This window comes from Protopterus annectens, chromosome 4.part0, assembly GCF_019279795.1.
Source record: "Protopterus annectens isolate FY-2018-M chromosome 4.part0, PAN1.0, whole genome shotgun sequence".
Classification (NCBI taxonomy): domain Eukaryota; kingdom Metazoa; phylum Chordata; order Ceratodontiformes; family Protopteridae; genus Protopterus; species Protopterus annectens.
This window is the reverse complement of record NC_056733.1, coordinates 1,817,200,732-1,817,219,526: the sequence shown is the minus strand read 5'-3', so window position 1 is coordinate 1,817,219,526 and position 18,795 is coordinate 1,817,200,732. Positions and strand designations below refer to the sequence as shown.

The window sequence follows — 18,795 nt, the reverse complement described above, 5'->3', positions numbered from 1 at the left end:
CTCCACTGACTTTGGAGCCGACAGTCTGTTCTTTTCGGAACCGGGACACTGCTCTGGAACTGATTGCCGTAAAACCTCCATCTATACTGCTCCAATCTGCTCCATCTGTTCACTCTTCCAGGTCTTCTGTTATATGTACCGGCTGGTTCAGAAACTCTTAAAGGCACCAGGCCTAGCTAAATTGCTGTCGGCTCAGACCCAACCATCAGAGCCGAAGACCATTACTCCTGAATTGTCTGCTCCTCCTCCAAGCCATACCGGACATTCGGAGCCGGAGGAGGCAGACCTGATGATTGTGGATCCCTTGGAGCTGACACCTGCTCCAGTGTTGTCTGCTCGGACGTTCTCGGTGCTGAACAGGGAACTCTAGGAGTCGACACTCTCCGGTCAGGTCCAGGGAGGATAGTCGCACCTTGGCGGTGCTGACTCTTCCTCTCGGGGCTTCGGCTCGGGTGAGCTCAGCTCCTACCTCAGGCTCGGAGCCCACGGCTTCATTGCGGGAGGGGATCGCAGCTCCTTTGGATCAGTCAACTCCTCATCGGAGCCGTGGTGCATTCAAAGCCATGAGGCGAGTGTTGTCTCCTAAAACTTCCTCATCTCAAGGTCTGGCCTCTTCTTCCCCTAAAGTGCCTGTCAGTTTGTTTCCTCCGGTCATCCCAAGCGTAGAGACCCAGAGCCTCAGGTAGCCCCACAGGGTGCTCCCTGCTCTTCTGAGACCTCTCCAGAAGTTCCCCTTGAAGATGTCCCCAGGAAGAGATTATGCAAGAGGAGGCATTTTGACTCCCCTCAGGAGTCTCTCACATCAGACACCGACTTGGATGAATCAGAAGGGTTTCCTAGATCCCCTCTGAGGACATCTCCTTTGTGGAGATTCTTAAGCAGAGGGGCGATTGGCAGCCCAAGAGCCCTACTGAGGATGAGTCTGTTCCCCTGAAGGCGTTCGGGTCTCAACCTTCCACCTCTTGGGTATCTCCGCCCTATGATAAGCTTATGGATCTGGTCTCTCATAGGGCATGGGAGTCACCAGAATCTATGGAACCTGCTCCTAGGAGGCCTAATAAGTTTATTTCTGCCCACATGGATAAGTCCTTTTTGACCAAGGGGGGTCCCTGTTGATGCGGCAACCACCAAAAAGGAAATGTCTGAGACTTCCTCATCTATCCAGCCTCCTAACAGCGAATCTAGGATCATAGATAGATATGGGAAACGCATGTGTAGTTCAGCGACTTTCTCACTCCTATCACTGAACTACTTGACCCATTTTACCGAACTGCGGAGAGATCTCCTTAAGGAGTTGGGAGATGCTCTTCATGGTGCTGTAGCTACGGGTGTATCCGACAAAGTTGCCACCCAGATCGCTACCCTTAATTCGATAGTCAACTCGTCCATGCATCTCGTATTTTACGCAGCTGATGGTTCGTGTAGAGCTGCAGGTACAGGAATTGCTCTTTGTAGGCATGCCTGGATGCAACTCTTTTCCTTCGCGGAACCCTTCAAGTCTTCCTTTATGAATACCCCGTTTGACGGCTCATCCTTGTTTGGGCCAAAGGTGAAGGAGACTTTGACCAGGTGTGAGCAAGAGGGAAAGACTCTGCTGTCTGAGTCTGTTTTTCCACCCCCACTCAACCCTTTCCTAAAGGTCAGAGGGGAGGAAAGATGTGGTTCCAGAAAGCCCAAGGAGCCTTTCGGGACACACGTGGAGAGCCCCTCTCCAGAGGCAGAGGAGGGGGTTACAATGGAAGATGCTGCTCTTGTGGCAGAGGGGGTCTGCGACACCAGGGTTGACAGATCACTTCTCTGGTCAGTCCTACCAGCGCTCCTGAAGGGAGACATGGCTGTCCTACTCTGGAGGCAGTCTGGGGTCGCTTGTAATTGTACCCAGAAGCCTGGCTAAATATAACAAATGACATTTGGGTACAACGTATTTCCAGAGGGTATGTCATACCGTTCTCCACCCAGCCTCTTCCCGTCAAAAAAATTCCGGACGTTCCACCCAGTCACAGGGGACAAGCAACAATAGAGGTATGCCGATTGCTAGAAAGAGTCATCCAGCCAGTCCCGGCAGACCAAAGAGGATTCGGAACTTACTCGAGATTCTTTTTGGTTCCAAAGAAAACAGGGGACTGGAGACCCATTTTGGATCTCAGCAGACTCAACCAATTTGTGAGAAAAAAGAAGTTCTGAATGGTCACGCTACAGTCCATACTTATGTTTTTAGGGAAGGACAATTGGATGTGCTCGATCGATGTCAAGGATGCATACTACCATATAAAGATGGCCAGACGATCCAGGGATCACCTGCGTTTCAGGCTGGGATCAAATCATTATCAATTCCGAGCTCTGCCCTTTGGTCTCACTACAGCCCCCAGAGTGTTCACCAAGTGCATGGCAGTAGTCACGGCTCACCTGAGGTGTCTAGGATTCCAGGTGTTTCCGTATTTGGGCAATTGGCTCCTTACCTCCACCACCAGGCATCAACTTCAAGTGAGAGAGGCTACTCTAATACTCTGCGATCGGCTAGGCATTACAGTAGACTTCGAAAAGTCGGCCTTTTTGCCATCGCAGCATATCGTTTTTATAGGGACAGAATTAGACACGTCAACCACCACTCTTCAACTTCCACCAGAAAGGATTTGTATTCTTCGCCAACACATCATGTCCTTGGTATCAAAGAACAGAGCACCAGCTGCAGAGGTATTGAAAGTACTAGAATTGATGGCAGCAGCAATCTTGGCAGTCCCGTTAGCAAGGATGCATATGAGAATCCTTCAATGGCTTCTATTCACGCAGTGGTCTTACCAAGAACTTCAGTGAGTCCCTCGATCCTGATAAATTCCTGCAAGAAGGATCTTCAGTGGTGGTTGACGTCTCTTCATGTCTCAATAGGACTTCCCTTCATGCTACCCCCTTCAGTTGCCACTGTGACCACGGACGCTTCCCTGATAGGGTGGGGGGGGGGGGCTTTTTCAGGCAAAGACTGCCCAAGGCACATGGACAGATCAAGAATCACATCTGCATATCAATGTCCTGGAGATGAGAGCAGTACTTCTAGCGTTGCAGTACTTTCAGGACTATCTTCCTGTAGGGACAATTGCAATACAGACAGAAAACATGTCAGTGGTCTTGTACCTGAACAAGCAAGGCCAGACCAATTCTTACCCCTTTGTTGATAAGCCCTCAGAGTATGGCAGTGGGCAGTGTCATCCCAGTGCTTTCTGTTAGCAACGCACATTCCGGGCAAATCCAACATCGTAGCAGACAGACTGAGCAGGACAATTTTATTGCCCCATGAATGGTCCCTCAAACAAGAGATTGCGGACAGGATATTCCGCAAATGGGGCCAGCCTTCCTGCGGCCTGTTTGCCAGTCATATCAACAACAAATGTAGAAGCTATTTTGCCCCGATTCCCATGCTGGGTCACTCCACGAGGGATGCTCTTGTCCATGATTGGCCCCCGGGTCTCCTCTACACATTTCCCCCAATTCCTCTGATACCCAGATTCTTACAGAAAGCAAAGTTGCTAGGATTGACTATCATCCTTATAGCCCCTCACTGGCCTCTGCGTATTTGGTTTCTGTTTCTTTACCATCACATTCTGGAAGACCCATGGATCCTGGACCCAGTTCCGGATTTATTGACACATCCGTCAGGGGATCTCTATCCATCATTGCAGACACTGAAGCTAACCGCTTGGCTGCTCCAATTCCTCGCATAGCCAGGCTTTATAATCTTTCCCATGACACTAGTCAAATTTTGTTGGCTTCCCATAAACCTTCCACTAGAAAACTGTATTGTAGTAAGTGGAAGAGATTTTCCATTTGGGCTTCTTCCCATAACATTGACCCTTACCAAGCGCCATTGTCTTCTATTTTACAATTTTTGACAGAAATTTTCAACAAAGAAGCAGCGGCTGCTACGGTACAATTAGCTGCTGTATCTAATTTCCATCTAGGGATCGATGGATTGAATATTATGGCTCACCAGTTGTCTAAGGCTTTTCTAAAAGGTTCTTCTCATATGAGGCCTCCAGTGAAAATACCTTACTCTCCCTGGAATTTGAATTTTATCTCAACTCATTCTTCCTCCTTTTGAGACTGCATCATCTTGTGAACTAAAATTTCTATCGTGGAAAACTATCTTCCTAGTAGCCATCACTTCAGCCAGCAGAGTGTCAGAGCTACAAGCCCTATCCATCAAGCCCCCTTATATGGTCTTCTATGCTGATAGAGTATCTCTCAGGACAAATCCATCCTTTTTACCTAAAGTATGTTCTGAGATTAACATCAGTCAAGTCATTGAGTTGCCCGTTTTCTTCCCTAGTCACACCAACAAATTGGAATATATGTTGCACAAACTCTGTTCACAGACAACTTAGATTTTATTTAGACAGAACAAAAGACATTAGGAAATCGGATCAGCTTTTTGTGTCTTTTTCTGAGGCCAGGAAAGGTAAACCAGTTGCCAAAACAACCCTGTCTAAGTGGCTGTCGGATTGTTTCACTTACACACATTCTTGTCATAACATGCCCTTGTCTAGTAAGGTGAAGGCTGATTCAACCAGACAAGTTTCTACCTCTTCAGCCTTTCAAGCTAAATTACCTTTGGACAACATCTGTGCAGCAGCCACATGGTCTAAACCTCACACTTTTATAACTCATTACAAAGTGGATAAGGCCTCCAGGGACAGGACTTCATTTGGTTCCACGGTTCTGAAGAGTGTATTTCCATGAGCCACCAAAGATCAGGGTGCTAGGGATGCTACCAATCAGTGAAGAATGAACGGTGAGATTGAACAACTTCACATAAAGAAGTTATGTACTCACCATAACGTTCCATGTGAGTTGTTCCATCTCACCTTCATTCTCACGTCCCTCCCTCCTTCCCCCTCCTGGCTGACAGTTGACCTGGAGACTGTCTTCATCCTGGTTTTTCAATGTGTCTTCATTCCTAGGCAGAATAATTATTGTACGTCTATTTGGTATGCAGCAAACAAGATCTGAGGTAATTCCAGCAGTGCATTGTGGGATAAGGGATTGGGTCTCGAGCTACTGGAGAACTTTGAGCTTGCTAGTCGGCCATGTCGGAGCCGGGGATCGACTACGAACCCATTAGTGAAGAATGAAGGCAAGATGGAACAACTCACATTGAACATTATGGTGAGTACATAACTTCTTTTTACATTCACTGCATGTGTTGTATTCTAGCTGGCCTGTTTTTTTCTCCTGTCATGTAATTTCTAACTGAGCTCCGAGTTAGTGAGTTAGGTTTTTTTTGGTAAAGTAAGCAGTTTTTCTTCATAGTCTTGAGTGTAGTTGTTAGTGTAGCTTCCCTCTCTTCCTCCTCTCACTGGTGCGTCATGTTTAGGGCTTTTTCAGCAGTCTTTTAGTAGTTTTCAGTGTTAGCTAGTTAGCGTGTTACTTCCCTTCCCCCCTCAGTGTTCTGTGTGCCTTGAGTGTGTGGTGAGTGGGTCTGAGTTGGAAATGGTTTGTTTCTTCTCTTTTTTCCTGCTCCGATTGTGGTGGTGTTTATCCTGTAGAGACATGGCTGACTCCAAGCCAGTATTTAAGAAGTGCACTGTGTGACCATAAGTTGACACCTGCAGATGGCCACACTCGCCGTGTTGTGTGCTTGGGTGTAGCACATTTGAGTACAGACTGTTCCATTTGCGCGGGGTTTAACTATTAAAGATAGACTCGCTAAGTTGGCCCTGAAAAGGCCTTCTACCCACTACCGAGACGGCTGCCTCTTCCACTGCTTTGGTGACGGCAGCTGCTGTGGCCACCTCTCCTTCCTCTCTCTTGCTTCTCCTCCCTCCCAGGCTGGGACTCAACCTTCCATTTCTAAGCCTGTGGAAGTGGAGCGCAGAAGGGTCAGAGCGAAGGAGAGAGAGCATAGAGAAAAACGTAAGAGGTCTCTGGACCTTTCTTCTACTCCCGCCAAAAGTCAGACTAGGATCCGTGAATTCCCTTGGCTCTGATCTCCGAGATTTTCCCCGGAGCGTGAGGAGACACGACCACCATCTAGGGCCTTGGTTCCTCGACCTGCCAGGTCAGAGTCCGTATCCTCGTTGAGATCCACACAAAGATTGTCGGAAGTTGACATGGATAAAATGAGGAGGTTCATTCGTACTCTGATCCAGATGGGAGTCTTGCTAGCCCTCTCCCTGTGGAGTGGGGAGCTCGCTTCCTTTCTTTACACCAATTTCTCCTTCTCCGATCCATCCACCGGGTTAGGAGTCCTTGGATCCGAGGATGGCCATAGTCAGGGGGTCGGTGCTGACGGTACCTGTTTCCTCTACGCCGGCAGCTGCCTGGAGCATGTCTGATCTGACCAGTTTGGACCCGAGCAGCTCTAGGAGCCTGGATGCCTGATCCAAGGGAGCAGAAATTTTTTTCCTTCGGCTCCAACTTTGTCGGGCCAAGCTCTCCCCCTCGGAGCTCCATCCATTCCGGGCCCAGCTCTGATTCTCGTGTTGGATCCGGGGAGAGCGGTTTCCTTAATGGTGCCCCAGGAGACTCGTTCTCCCTCAGAGTTTGACATGGTAGAAAGGGTTCTCTCCACTGGATCAAGACCCTTGACTATTTTTTCAGACTCCCTCAGCTCTGTCTACAAATCCCATCATTTTACCAGAGGGACAGCCCATGCTTGAGGACCCCAGGTGGTTCCCCCTGAGGGACAAGTGGCTTGCGAGTTCCCCCCGGAGAGCCTTACCGGAGACGTGCCTCGCAAGCATACATGTGAGAGGAGGCACTTGGTCTCCCCCGAATCCCTCTCCAAGGACACTGATTTGGATGATGGTGAGGGTTCCCCCAGATCATCTCCCGAGGATGTCTCCTTTGGAGACATCATGGAAATCCTACGCCAGATTGTTGGAAGTTGACATGGATAAAATGAGGAGGTTCATTCGTACTCTGATCCAGATGGGAGTCTTGCTAGCCCCCTCTCCCTGTGGAGTGGGGAGCTCGCTTCCTTTCTTTACACCAATTTCTCCTTCTCCGAATCTACGGTTAGAATCTGTGTTCCTGGAACCTTTCGGCACAGGCCCATCTACTTCCTGGGTGTCCCCTCCCACAGATCCCCTGATGGACCTGGTCACCTCGCGGGCCTGGAAGGAGCCGGACACCATGAAGCCAATCCCAAAATGTCCAGACAAGATCTTGAGTCCACTCTGACCAGCGTTGAACAAGGGTTCCCCTGTAGACGCCATGTTGGGAGAAACAGCCACAAACAAAGGTACTAGCCCAGGAGAGTTCCTCGGTTCATCCCACCAACCCAGAATCTCGGATGATGGACCACTTAGGGTAGCCAGTTTGTGTGTCAGTGACTTTTTCCATCAGGCAGCTGAACTACCTGGCCCACGTTACTAGACTACAGTGCAACCTGGTGAAGGAACTGGCTAAGTCTCCCCCCTAAGTCCATGTCACAGGACAGAGACATGTTCTCTGAGGATGGCCACTTTAAAAGCAGTCTCCATGCGACTCCTTTCTCATTCTACTGAAGGAGCGGCTAGGGCGGCTGGGTCCGGCCTGTCCTTGAGGTGCAATGCCTGGCTCAGACTGTCAGTTTTCAGAACCTTTCAAGGTGTCTCTTGTCAATGCCCATTATGACGGCTCTACTCTTTTTGGTAAGACTGTCAAAGAAACTTTGGTCTAGAGTGAGAAAGATGGGAAGACACTGTCTGCCGTCGGAATCAGTTTCTCTAACCCTCAAAGATCCTTTTCCCGGAATCAGAGAGGGCAAAGGAAGATGTGGTTCCGGAAGTCACAGTATTCCCGGGACAGTCAGGGCTCTTCATCCCCCAGAGGCAGAGGGGGTTCAGGATAGACGCCAGCTCAGAGGCAGAGGGGGTCTGAAAAATTATGGGTCTCGAGAACTGTTCTCAGACAGGCCCAAACAGCAACCTTGAGGGGTTGGCTGACTGCTCTACAATGGAGGCAGTCGAGGGCCGATTGTCATTGCACCTGGCGGCATGGGAGTCCATAACAGACTGCTGGGTGCTTCAGATCATATCCAGAGGATACTCTATCCCCTTTGTGGTTCCTCCCAAACACCTCCCAGACCATCCCACCTATGCAAAGGGAGGCAGCAGCACTAGAAATCTCCAGGTTGCTAGAGAAATGAGCCATCGAACCTGTCCCCCCAGATCAGTCCAGATCGGGCGTCTACTCCACGTTCTTTTTGGTGCCAAAGAAGATGGGTGACTTGAGGCCCATTCTGGACCTATCTACCCTGAAACCTGTCAGTTGCCAAAGAAAAATTCCGGATGGTCACTTTACAGTCCATCATACCGTACCTGCAAGAGAGCCTCCAGGATGCCTACTATCACATAAAGATGCATAGAAGCTCCAGGAGGTTGCTCCACTTCCGGCTAGGAGTCCGTCATTACCAATTTTGAGCCCTACCCTTTGGTCTCACCACAGCCCCCAGGGTGTTCACCAAAGTGATGGCGGTTGTAGCGGCTCACCTGAGGCTTCAGGGGATTCAGGTCCACCCATACCTGGACGATTGACTCCTCACTGCTCCCACCAGGCATCTACTTTCTCAAACCAGGGATTATTTCTTAAAGCTTGCACTTCACTTGGGGATTACAATCAACACATCCAAATCGCTTCTAAATTCTGTCCAGGTGATAAGCTACATTGGGGCACAGATAGACACACTACAGTGCAAAATCTTCCTGACCACGAAGAGAGTGCGAAACCTGAGGATGCATGTTTCCCTGATCTACCGTTCTCATCTTCCTGCGGCAGAATTGGTGTTGAGGGCCCTTGGTTCTATGGCAGCGACCATAACGCTTCCATGCGCCCAGTTCCACATGTGAGTACTACAGTGGACTCTAGCTGTGCAGTGGTCCCTGTTGGATCTCCCGTTATCATATTCAATACATGTCAGTAGAGTCTGCAGGTCATCCCTTCTTGGTGGATGTACTCTCCGGAAATCCTGGAAGGGTGACCTTTTGTTCCTGTCCAAGCCACAGTGAACACGGATGCCTCCCAACTTGGGTGGGAGGGCATTGTTTGGTCACGACAGTCCAAGGCCTGTGGTTTCCTGTTGAGACAGGAGGTGAGAGCGGTCCTATTGGCGTTGCAGGCCCTTCATGCCTTTTTTCCTCTGGGAATCATTGCAATTCAATCAGACAACATGTCAGTGATCTGGTATGTCAACAAATAGGGAGGGACCGGATCTTACCACCTTTGTTACGAGAACATGAGAGTTTGGGAATGGGTGATCTCCACTGGTCGCTTTCTCATAGCAATGCACATTCCGGGATGGTCCAACTTCCTAGCGGACAGGTTTTCGGACTATACTGATGCCTTACGAGTGATCTCTGAATCGGTCAGTAGCTGTGCAGATCTTTCTGGAGTGGGGTCAGCCTTGCTGTTATCTCTTCGCATCTCCTTCCAAAGCGAAGTGCATCGAGTTCTTCGGTCTGAACCCCCAGCCGGGGGGGTGGTCCCCCAGAGATGCTCTAGTCCATGCTTGGTCTTCTGTATGCTTACCCCTCCAGTACCTCTTATTCAGAGGTTTCTACAGAAAGCTTGTCGACTGGGGAGCAAAGTAATCCACATTGCCCCGTTTGTCCTTGCCAGGGATGGTTTCCCTTTTTTGGTCTCATCATCTTGCTCCACCTTGGATCTTGGATCCCATTCAGGATCTTATTTCACACCCCATCAGGGGTTCTTAATCCAATCCTGGACATTTTGAAGCTCAAGGCTTGGCTGCTCCAGTTCCCCTGATTGCTAGGACTCCTGGATTATCCTCTTCAGTCAGGCTTATTCTAGTGGCAGCTCATAAGTCTTCCACCAGGAAGATTTACCGCAGCAAATGGAAATGTTTTTCTTTTTGGGCTTCTCAAAGGAGTTGAGATCCTTTCACGGCTCCTATTTCTGCCATTCTCGACTTCCTAGTCAATATTTTTCAACAAGGAGCAAGCTCTTCTACTATCAAAGTTCATTTAGCTGCCATTTCTCATTTTCACATGGGTGAGAATTCTGCCACTTTGGCCTCTTCCAGACTGCATAAAGCCTTTATTGAAGGAACCTTCCTATTACACCCCCGGTCAAGGATCCTGTTCCCCCATGGGACCTTACTATGGTTCTTCAAGCTTTGGTTGCTCTGCCATTTGAACCTGCTGCAACCACAGATCTCAAGTTTTTGTCTTGGAAAACAGCATTTCTAGTCACTATCACCTCTGCTAAAGGGTTTCAGAACTACAGGCTTTGTCTATTAGTTCTATATATGATTTTCTATAAAGATAGGGTTTCCCTTCGGACCAGTCCGTCCATCCTTCCCAAGTTTGCATCACAAGTTAACATCAGTCAGGCCATTAACTTTTCTTTCCAAATTATGCTAACAGAATGGAATTACAGACTCCACTTGTTGGATGTTCATAGACTATTACGCTTTTATTTACACAGGACTAAAACCTTTCGCAAATCTGATCAATTGTTTGTGTCCCTCTCTAAACCCTTTTTGGGTAAACCTATTTCCAAGGTCACTATTGCTAGATGGATTTCCTTGTGCATCCTTCAGGTCTATAAGGATAAAGGTTTGTCTCCTCCATGTCAGGTGAAAGCTCATTCCACTAGGTCGATGGCTACTTCTGTGGCCTTTTGGTCTAGAGTCTCATTGGATGATATTTGTTTTGCAGCTACTTGGTCCTCATCTCATACTTTTATCTCTCACTACAAATTGGATTTGACTTCTAGAAGGAGAGCATCCTTTTGTTTTGCGGTGCTTCGGAATATTTTTCCATGAGGGCCACCCAGGAGTTTAGTAACTGGGGACTCTGTCCCACAGGTTGAAGATCAAATGAAGTAAACTACTTCAGATAAAGAAGTTATGTACTCACCATAACATTCCATCTGAGTAGTTTTACTTCATTTGTCTTCAACCATCCCTCCCTCGTTCCCCCTGGCCTTATCTTATGGACAGCCTGTTTGGCTGCAGTTTTTAGGTCATAAAGTATTCTTTCAGGTCGGGTTCTCAGTATGTGGCAGCAAACTCTGTCTGGGGGTTGGAAGGTAGTGGAGGTGTATTATGGGTAAGGGGAGGAGCTTGGAGCGGATGCTGGTGAATTTTGCCATCTTAGATCCGATACCACCCCCACAGGTTAAAGACAAATGAAGTAGAACTACTCGGATGGAACGTTATGGTGAGTACATAACTTTTTTCTTCATGGTGCAGTATTCTGATTGCTTCTATGAGGAGATTTTATGGTTGATAACTAAATGGGAAATAAGATTTTTCTTTCATTTAGCTCATGATTTTGCAGTGTGCGAGTATTTTGAACAGTTGAACTAACATAGTAGCAGTCTACTTGCTGTTTTCTGATTGCCTGACAGTTAAATAAGATGGATGTTAACAATTACTATTGAGTAACACCCTCCTTTCTCTCTCCTTCTGCATATCTGCCTTGTCCCACTCTGGAATCTGCAGAGTATGAAACCTGAATTGAGCTACCTGGCTCACAACTTGTGTGAAATTGACAAGTATCGGGTGGAGACCTGCTGTGTCATTGGTGAGTAAATTTGTTGCGCATTCCCTCTCACAAAGGAAGTGCTGACCGTGTAAGAGTTTACTGTGGTAGTATGAGGGTTTCTTTAAGCATGTTACACTTTCGGAGCGAAAATTTGTTGTGTGTGATATTACACCACAAGTTGATGTACGAGTTTGTGAATTCAGAATAGTCTTATTTTGAATATAGCTGTTTCAGAAGGCTGTAACAGGTCTAATGGTCACAAGCTTATGGTATCACTTGGATGTGTGCGCACGAGTGTGTGTTCCTTTAGTTTTTGTGTTCCTTTTGACTACTGAGCCACCATTCTCTTTTGGCCAATTTGTTTCTCTCTTCCCAGCATTCAGGACACTAAGGATCATGGCCAGTGTCTAGCAGCACCAAAGATTTTCGTATTTTCTCAACTCCCTAGCATTTTTTGCTAGTAAATACAGTGAATTGCTTCTTGTGCCAAGTCCACTATAGGTGCGAACTTCTACATTTTGACATTTCAAAGTCTTGCACTTCAGTGTGGACTGCTCCTCTGTCCCTCGTCCCCACCCCCAAGTGGTACTGCTGGAGTGAGACTTTTAGTAACTTCTTACTTGGAGATAGATGAACCAGTGTTAAGTGTCGTCTCCCAGCTGGCTGTTTGAGCACTCAGGCCTCTAGTCAAACCAGGGTTTTCTGTGGTGTAGTCAAAGCTTCATTCCCAAGTGTCGCATACTATCCCAAGCTCTAATGTTCTTAAATTGTTAATGGTACTACTACCTCTTCTTCCCTAATGCTGCATGCCAAGGATTTGAGACCATCACTGCACTGTTGCTGTTCAGCTGTTAATTATCATTTTCTTAAACTTGCCCAAGACAATGCAGAGATAAGGTGTTGCTCTTGATTGGAACAATTCAAGTAGTTGGTTCCAGAGCGTTGTTTCAAGTCTGAGCTTATCTTAATGCAACTGATCTTATGTTGAGGCAAAACTTAAATATGGACCAGATTCCAAAAGACTTGCTCTCAGTGTAAGTGACTTCTGTGTAAGGGCTGTCTTTAAATAGGCTTAAACCAGGGACAGATTCCTCAGTGGTCCTTTGTGCTTTCACAGGGAAAGCATATTGGAGGATTGAGGTGAAGGTGCAGTTAAAAAAAAAAAAAAAAAAAAGTCCAATTTTCTTTTATTAATCAAGTCATTGTAACAGTAGATCCTATCTTTTTGGCTTCTCCAACTTTTTCATGTCTTTCAGCTAGAAGCTGCAAAAACTGTGACCTTTTCCTTGTGAGATCTTACATTTTTAACGTGTGTGTGTTTGTTTACCTTGTTAGTACACTGATCTCAATGGACCATTTGCAGGCATAGCCTGGCTAAATAAGATTACATAAGAAATGAACAAATTATGTCTATAGATCCAATGATATGCTAAAAAGCAAACGTATACACATTTACAGATGCAAGAATAATGCTACAAGATTTATTTCAAGAAGCAGTTAATGTCAAAACATGGATGGAAAGATGGAATTATTTTTAGCAGAGCTTTATCCGAGTGCACCTCCGGATGTTTCTGCAGATAGTCATCTTGTTTCACTGTTGCAGTCATTACACTTGGGTTATCCTGCTGGCAGGCTACCCGCAGTCGGCCTGAATTCCAAAGTCCTGGTCCAGGTGTCTGTTGCTGTCACCTCTTCCCTGACGTCAGTGCGCCAGGCGTATAAAAGATGCAGCAGACGCCATTTTCTTTGGTCTTTCTTGCCGCACGGTGCCCGAAGCAAAAGCAGTTTGCAAGTGCCGGTCGGCCGACTCCTGAGATTTTCGAATTCGAATTTCAGATCTGAAGTCTTCATTAAAGCTAAATACTCCCTTTGGGGAAACTTTTTTCTTGCTCCAGACCGATGTCAGAAAAAGTTAACAGTTGTATTTCTTGTGGGAAGCAAATACCTCAAGGATTTTCACTCTTACTGTATTCCTTGCTTAGGCCCTGACCACGATGTTACTTGTCGGTTTAGTGCTAGATTTAACCAATGCACTATTAAGCCTGGGTACTATTTTGCCTTTCATTACTTCGGCCGAAGATTCAATTATTATACAATGCCGGTGGAACAGCCGACGACTGGAGTTTATAAAAACGCAAGGATAAAGACAAGGACAGGCATCCGAGGTCCAAAACAGACGATGATGCTTCCGCTAAGCTAGTCATTGGTTCGCAGTGAGGCGCTTTTGCAGCCCCTGATACCCGCTACCTCAAAGCCACAGGCTGCTTCCGACTCTCGTGGAACCGACTGGGCCTCTGGAAACTCAAGGTATTGAATCCTCGGAAATTATTCCCTCAGATGGGTTCAGAGCCGCTGTGCAGGCATCGGCTTCTGAGGGTGTTTTCAGACCTACACAGTTAAATGTAAAGCCATCTTCAGCTTCAAAGCCAAAGACTAAAGCAGGTCTAAAGACAAAGAAACAAGTACAGCATTCTCCAGGACAGACTTCCATGCCTAAAAAACAGATGCTCAAAATGGCCGAAGACCTTATTACTTTGATCAGGGGGTTCCCATCCCCCTCCTGATAAGAGGCCTAGGCAAGAGACAGAATATGAATCTTCAGATCAGGTTTCCATTTCCTCAGATTCCTCCTCTGATCAGGAATACTCCCATCCTCCCTATGAGGATTCTGATGCTGAAGAATCTATTCCTTCAGCTTCTCCTCCTGAAGATTACTCCTTTGGGGAAACCCTGCATACAATGAGGGAGCACTTTCATTGGGAGAGCCAGGATTATTCAGAATCTAAGAAAGCTCAAAAATTTTCTTTTACTTCCTCAGCACAGGCCCCTTGCTATTCCCACTGTTCTGGACATTGTAGATGATGCTTTTTCAGAGTCCGGCCTGTGTCCACACTCTATACCCCCTGCACCTGTTAAGCCAGACAGTTACTACAGGGTCCCAGACTCCCATAAATGTCTATACAAAAACCCTGCTGCTGACCCAGAAACCATATCTCAGGGTCCTAAAGGAGCTAAAAACCCTATTCCCTCTGATAGAGATTCAAGGGCACTGGACAGATGGGGAAAAAACTTTACACTTCTGCTACTTTGGCTGTAAGGGCTTTAAATTGTCAATTTCATATGCTTAAATATCAGCAATACTTAATGTCACTATTAAGACAGAAAATGTTGACTAACTCAATGTCCAGAAAACAAGGAAAAGCAGGATTTATTGCATGTAGCTGAACAAGTGGGAAAACATACTTTGCAATGTGGTTTTGATTCTTTGGAAACCTCTTGTAGGGCCGCTGTAACGGGGTTCTGTGATTAGGAGGCATGCTTGGTTAAAGGAACAGAATCTGCCTGATCATGTTAAAGCAAAATTATTAGATGCTCCATTACAGCATGATACTTTGGTGTTAAGGCAGAAGAGGTGTTGAATAAAATGGAGGATAAAGCGTAAACTATGCAGACAGTTGAGGATTTCTTACAGGTACACCCACCCAGATTTAGCAGGAACAGGCCTTCAAAAAATTGGTCCTTTCCAGTGTCAGGCCACAAAGAGGCAGATACAGACGCCCTAGAGGCAGATCCCAGCCCCAAGGCTTGTACAGGCCTAAACAATGGAGTGCTTCTACCTCCAAGAGCGGCGAAGACAAATCTCAATCTTATAGGAAACAGTCCCAATGACTTTCTTCTACCAGTACCAAGCACTTATCTTTTGGAGGCTCCCTTAGGGGGAAAACTAGCACTTTTTTCTCAAAACTGGCACATTATCACCCAGGACAAATGGGTCTTGAATATAGTGTCTCAGGGTTACATGTTCCACTTTCGCACCCTGCCAAAGGCAAAAGGCATGCCAGACCTGCCACACAATCAATGGGCAGAGACAAAAAAGCAAGTTTCATCCCTCATGTACACGAGGGCCATTCAGCGAGTACCACTACAGGAGCAGAGACAAGGATTTTACTCAAGACTTTTCTTGGTACCCGGAAAGGACAAAGCCTGGAGACCAATACTGGACCTGTCTATTCTAAACACTTTTATGGACATTCCAAAATTCAAAATGTTGACTGCAGCAGTTTCTGCCCATACTGGGCAAGAAGGCTTGGCTTGTAACCTTGGACCTAAAAGAGGCATACCTGCATATCCCAATCAGACAATCTTGCAGAAGATACCTCAGTTTCATAGCTGGTTCAATGCACTACCAATTCTCTACACTGCCCTTTGGCTTATCTACTGCGCCCAGGGTCTTCACAAAATGCCTGGCACCAGTAATTGCTTTTTGCAGACAGAGGAATTCAAATATATCCCTACTTGGACGACTGCCTTATTCAAGCAGAGAACAGGGACATTCTGCTAAAGTATCTGGCGTTTGTAAAAAGATTGTTAATTTGCCTAGGGTACACAATAAACGAAAAGAAATCAAAACTAGTACCCTCTCAAGAGATAATCTTCCTGGGTGCAAGCTTAAATACAACTGCCCAGATGGCTTATCTCACGCCAGACAAAGGCAACTGACTTCTTACTTCGAAATGTTGGCAACAAAAACCCAGTTATCTGCAAGAAAAATTCTGCAGGCTTTGGGCTTCATGGCATCCTGCATTCTGTTAATTCCATATGCAAGACTGCATATGAGGAAACTACAATGGTATCTAAAAAGTGTTTGGACTCAACATTGCCACAGCCTAGAAAAACTAATTACCCTCATTCCCTGCCTGCAACAGGAGTTTCGATGGTGGGCACAGGCCTGTCACCACAACAAGGGACAGCCTTTCACTCTACCCACTGCCAGGCAGACAATAACAGATGCATCAGATTATGCCTGGGGGGCACACATGGCCCACAAGCCAAATGCATCTTCATATCAATCTAAAAGAAATGCTGGCTGACCAGAATGCTCTGACAGCTTTCAAGGATCTGCTTCATCCAGGACAATTGCTGATAAAGACGGACAATACTACAGTCATGTGGTACATAAGCAGGGAGGCGCGCATTCCTACCCCCTCTGCAGACAAGCTATGATTTTGTGGAGCACAGCATTGACATTTCAAGTGCACCTGCAAGCACAATTCCTGCCAGGAAAGACAAATACTCTGGCAGACGAACTGAGCAGAAACCTCATGGATCCTCATGAGTGGAAACTAGAACCACAAATCTTCAGCATAATAACAAGGAAATGGGGATGATCAGGCATAGATCTATTTGCCTCCCCTCACAACTGCCAACTACAGAGATTTTGTACAAGGGCTTACCACAAGCTAGCATGGAAAGTGGATGCTCTATCATTCAGCTGGAAAAACCTTACAGTATATGCCTTTCCTCCACTACCTCTCCTCCCCACGGTACTCGTAAAGGTCACAAGGGAAGCCAAAAATGATCCTGATTGACCCTGACTGGCCATGCCAGCACTGGTACCCAATCCTAAAGAGCTAGTCTCAAGGCCCAGCCTGGACATTACCTCAGATTCCTCATTTACTGACCCAACAAAACAATCAGATACTGCACAGTCAGCTCAGAACCCTAAATCTGGCTGCATGGCGGATAATGTAACCATTCAGAACACACCTGTCTCCAAAGCAGTTATGGATGTTATTCTGGAGGCCAGGGGGCCCAGCACCAGAAAATGGTATGCAGAAAAGTGGAAGAGATTCTGTGCTTGGAACCAGGCACAAGGAATTGACATGCTTGTACCAAATATTCCTCAGATTTTACAATACCTAACTGAGATGCTGGACAAAGGCTTATCCTTTGGATCTATTAAGATCCATGCCTGTGCCATTTCGGCTCATTACAATACGGACCCACCTATTTTTTCACATCCACTACTAAGGCAGTACCTCAGAGGAGCCAAAAACATAAGACCCCCCCAAGAAGAGCACCAATACCTGCATGGGACCTCAACTTTGTCTTGGAAAAACTCATGCTGCCTCCTTTTGAGCCAGCCAATACAGCTGAAATCTTATCATGGAAAACATCTCTGCTCTTAGCAATAACTTCAGCAAGAAGAGTCTCAGAGTTACAGGCACTAATGGCGGTTGAACCTTTCATAATTTTCCATCTGGACAGGGTTTCTCTGAGAATAAACCCAACATTTATGTCTAAGGTGTAGTGTCCAGTGTGGCTCTTAGTCAAAACAATTCACTTGCCTACCTTTTATCCAAACCCACAGAATAAAGGGGAGAGACTTCTACATTCTTTGGACATGCACAGACAGCTGTGCTTCTACTTGGACAAAACTAAAGCTTTCAGAAAGTCTGAGCAACTCTGTGGCATATGCTGCAGGATCTCAAGGAAAAGCTATCTCAAAGCAGACTATTTCCAAATGGATAGCCAACTGCATTCGTTTCTGCTATTCTCAACATGGCAAATCAGTGCCTAGGGGCATCAGGCCACATTCAACCAGAGCAGCAGCCTTCCTCAGAGGAGTACCAACCAAGAACATTTTGGAGGCTGCAACTTGGACTTCAGTGCACACTTTTACAAAGCACTACCACTTACCTCTTTACTCTAAATCCAGAGTAGGCTTCGCCACTGCAGTTCTGCAGGGCCTCGTAGGCTCTCCTAATTCTATTTAAGCCCAGCCACCCAACCTCAGCTTTGGGATTCAACCCAAGTGTAATGACTGCAACAGTGAAACACGATGAACATAGTACAGTTTTGTACCTACCATAAATGTAGATGTTAGAGTGTATTCACTGTTGCAGTCCAGGTTACCCTCCCACCATCCCCTTTTCTTTGCTGGGACTTATCTGTACTTCTCTATTCTTTACAACCTATGTGGTGCATTTGTTTATAGATGAAGATTGTTTTATTTTACTGCATGCTCTTTTATTGGCATAATTTCTTAGCCTACCCTTCGGGGGGCACCTGACATCTGGGACAAGAAAAACTGAAGAAAATGGCGTTGGCTGCATCTTTTATACCTCTGGCACACTGACGTCAGGGAAGAGGCGACAGCAACCGACGCTGGACCAAGACTTGGGTTATCCTGCTGGCGGGCTACCTGCAGCCAGCCTGTATTCCAAAGTGTAATGACTGCAGCAGTGAATACACTCGAACATCTACATTTATGGTAGGTACACAACTGTACTTTAACTCCTACTGACGCCTCAAAGCGTCAAATATTGCTTCTTCATATTTACATTCTTCTCCTTTCAGCTTTTCCCAGTTAGGGGTCGCCACAGCGGATCACCTGTCTGCTCATGATTGGCAGTGGAGTTTTATGGTGTCGAGTTGCCAGCCCGGCACCCAGCCTTCCACTGAAGGCACACACACTCACACCTAGGGCCAATTTAGTATGTCCAATCCACCTACAGCATGTCTTTGGGAT

General features: G+C 46.6%; 1 protein-coding gene across 1 annotated transcript in view; it reads left to right on the top strand.

The window, feature by feature from the left end:
- The window catches only part of CDC23 (cell division cycle 23), a gene marked incomplete in the record, with an annotated part of 1,734,005 nt that overhangs the window by 912,109 nt on the left and 803,101 nt on the right, over positions 1 to 18,795 (top strand). The window contains 1 exon segment of the mRNA XM_044069509.1: positions 11,441 to 11,522. Within this exon segment, the coding sequence (XP_043925444.1) occupies positions 11,441 to 11,522 (82 nt within the window).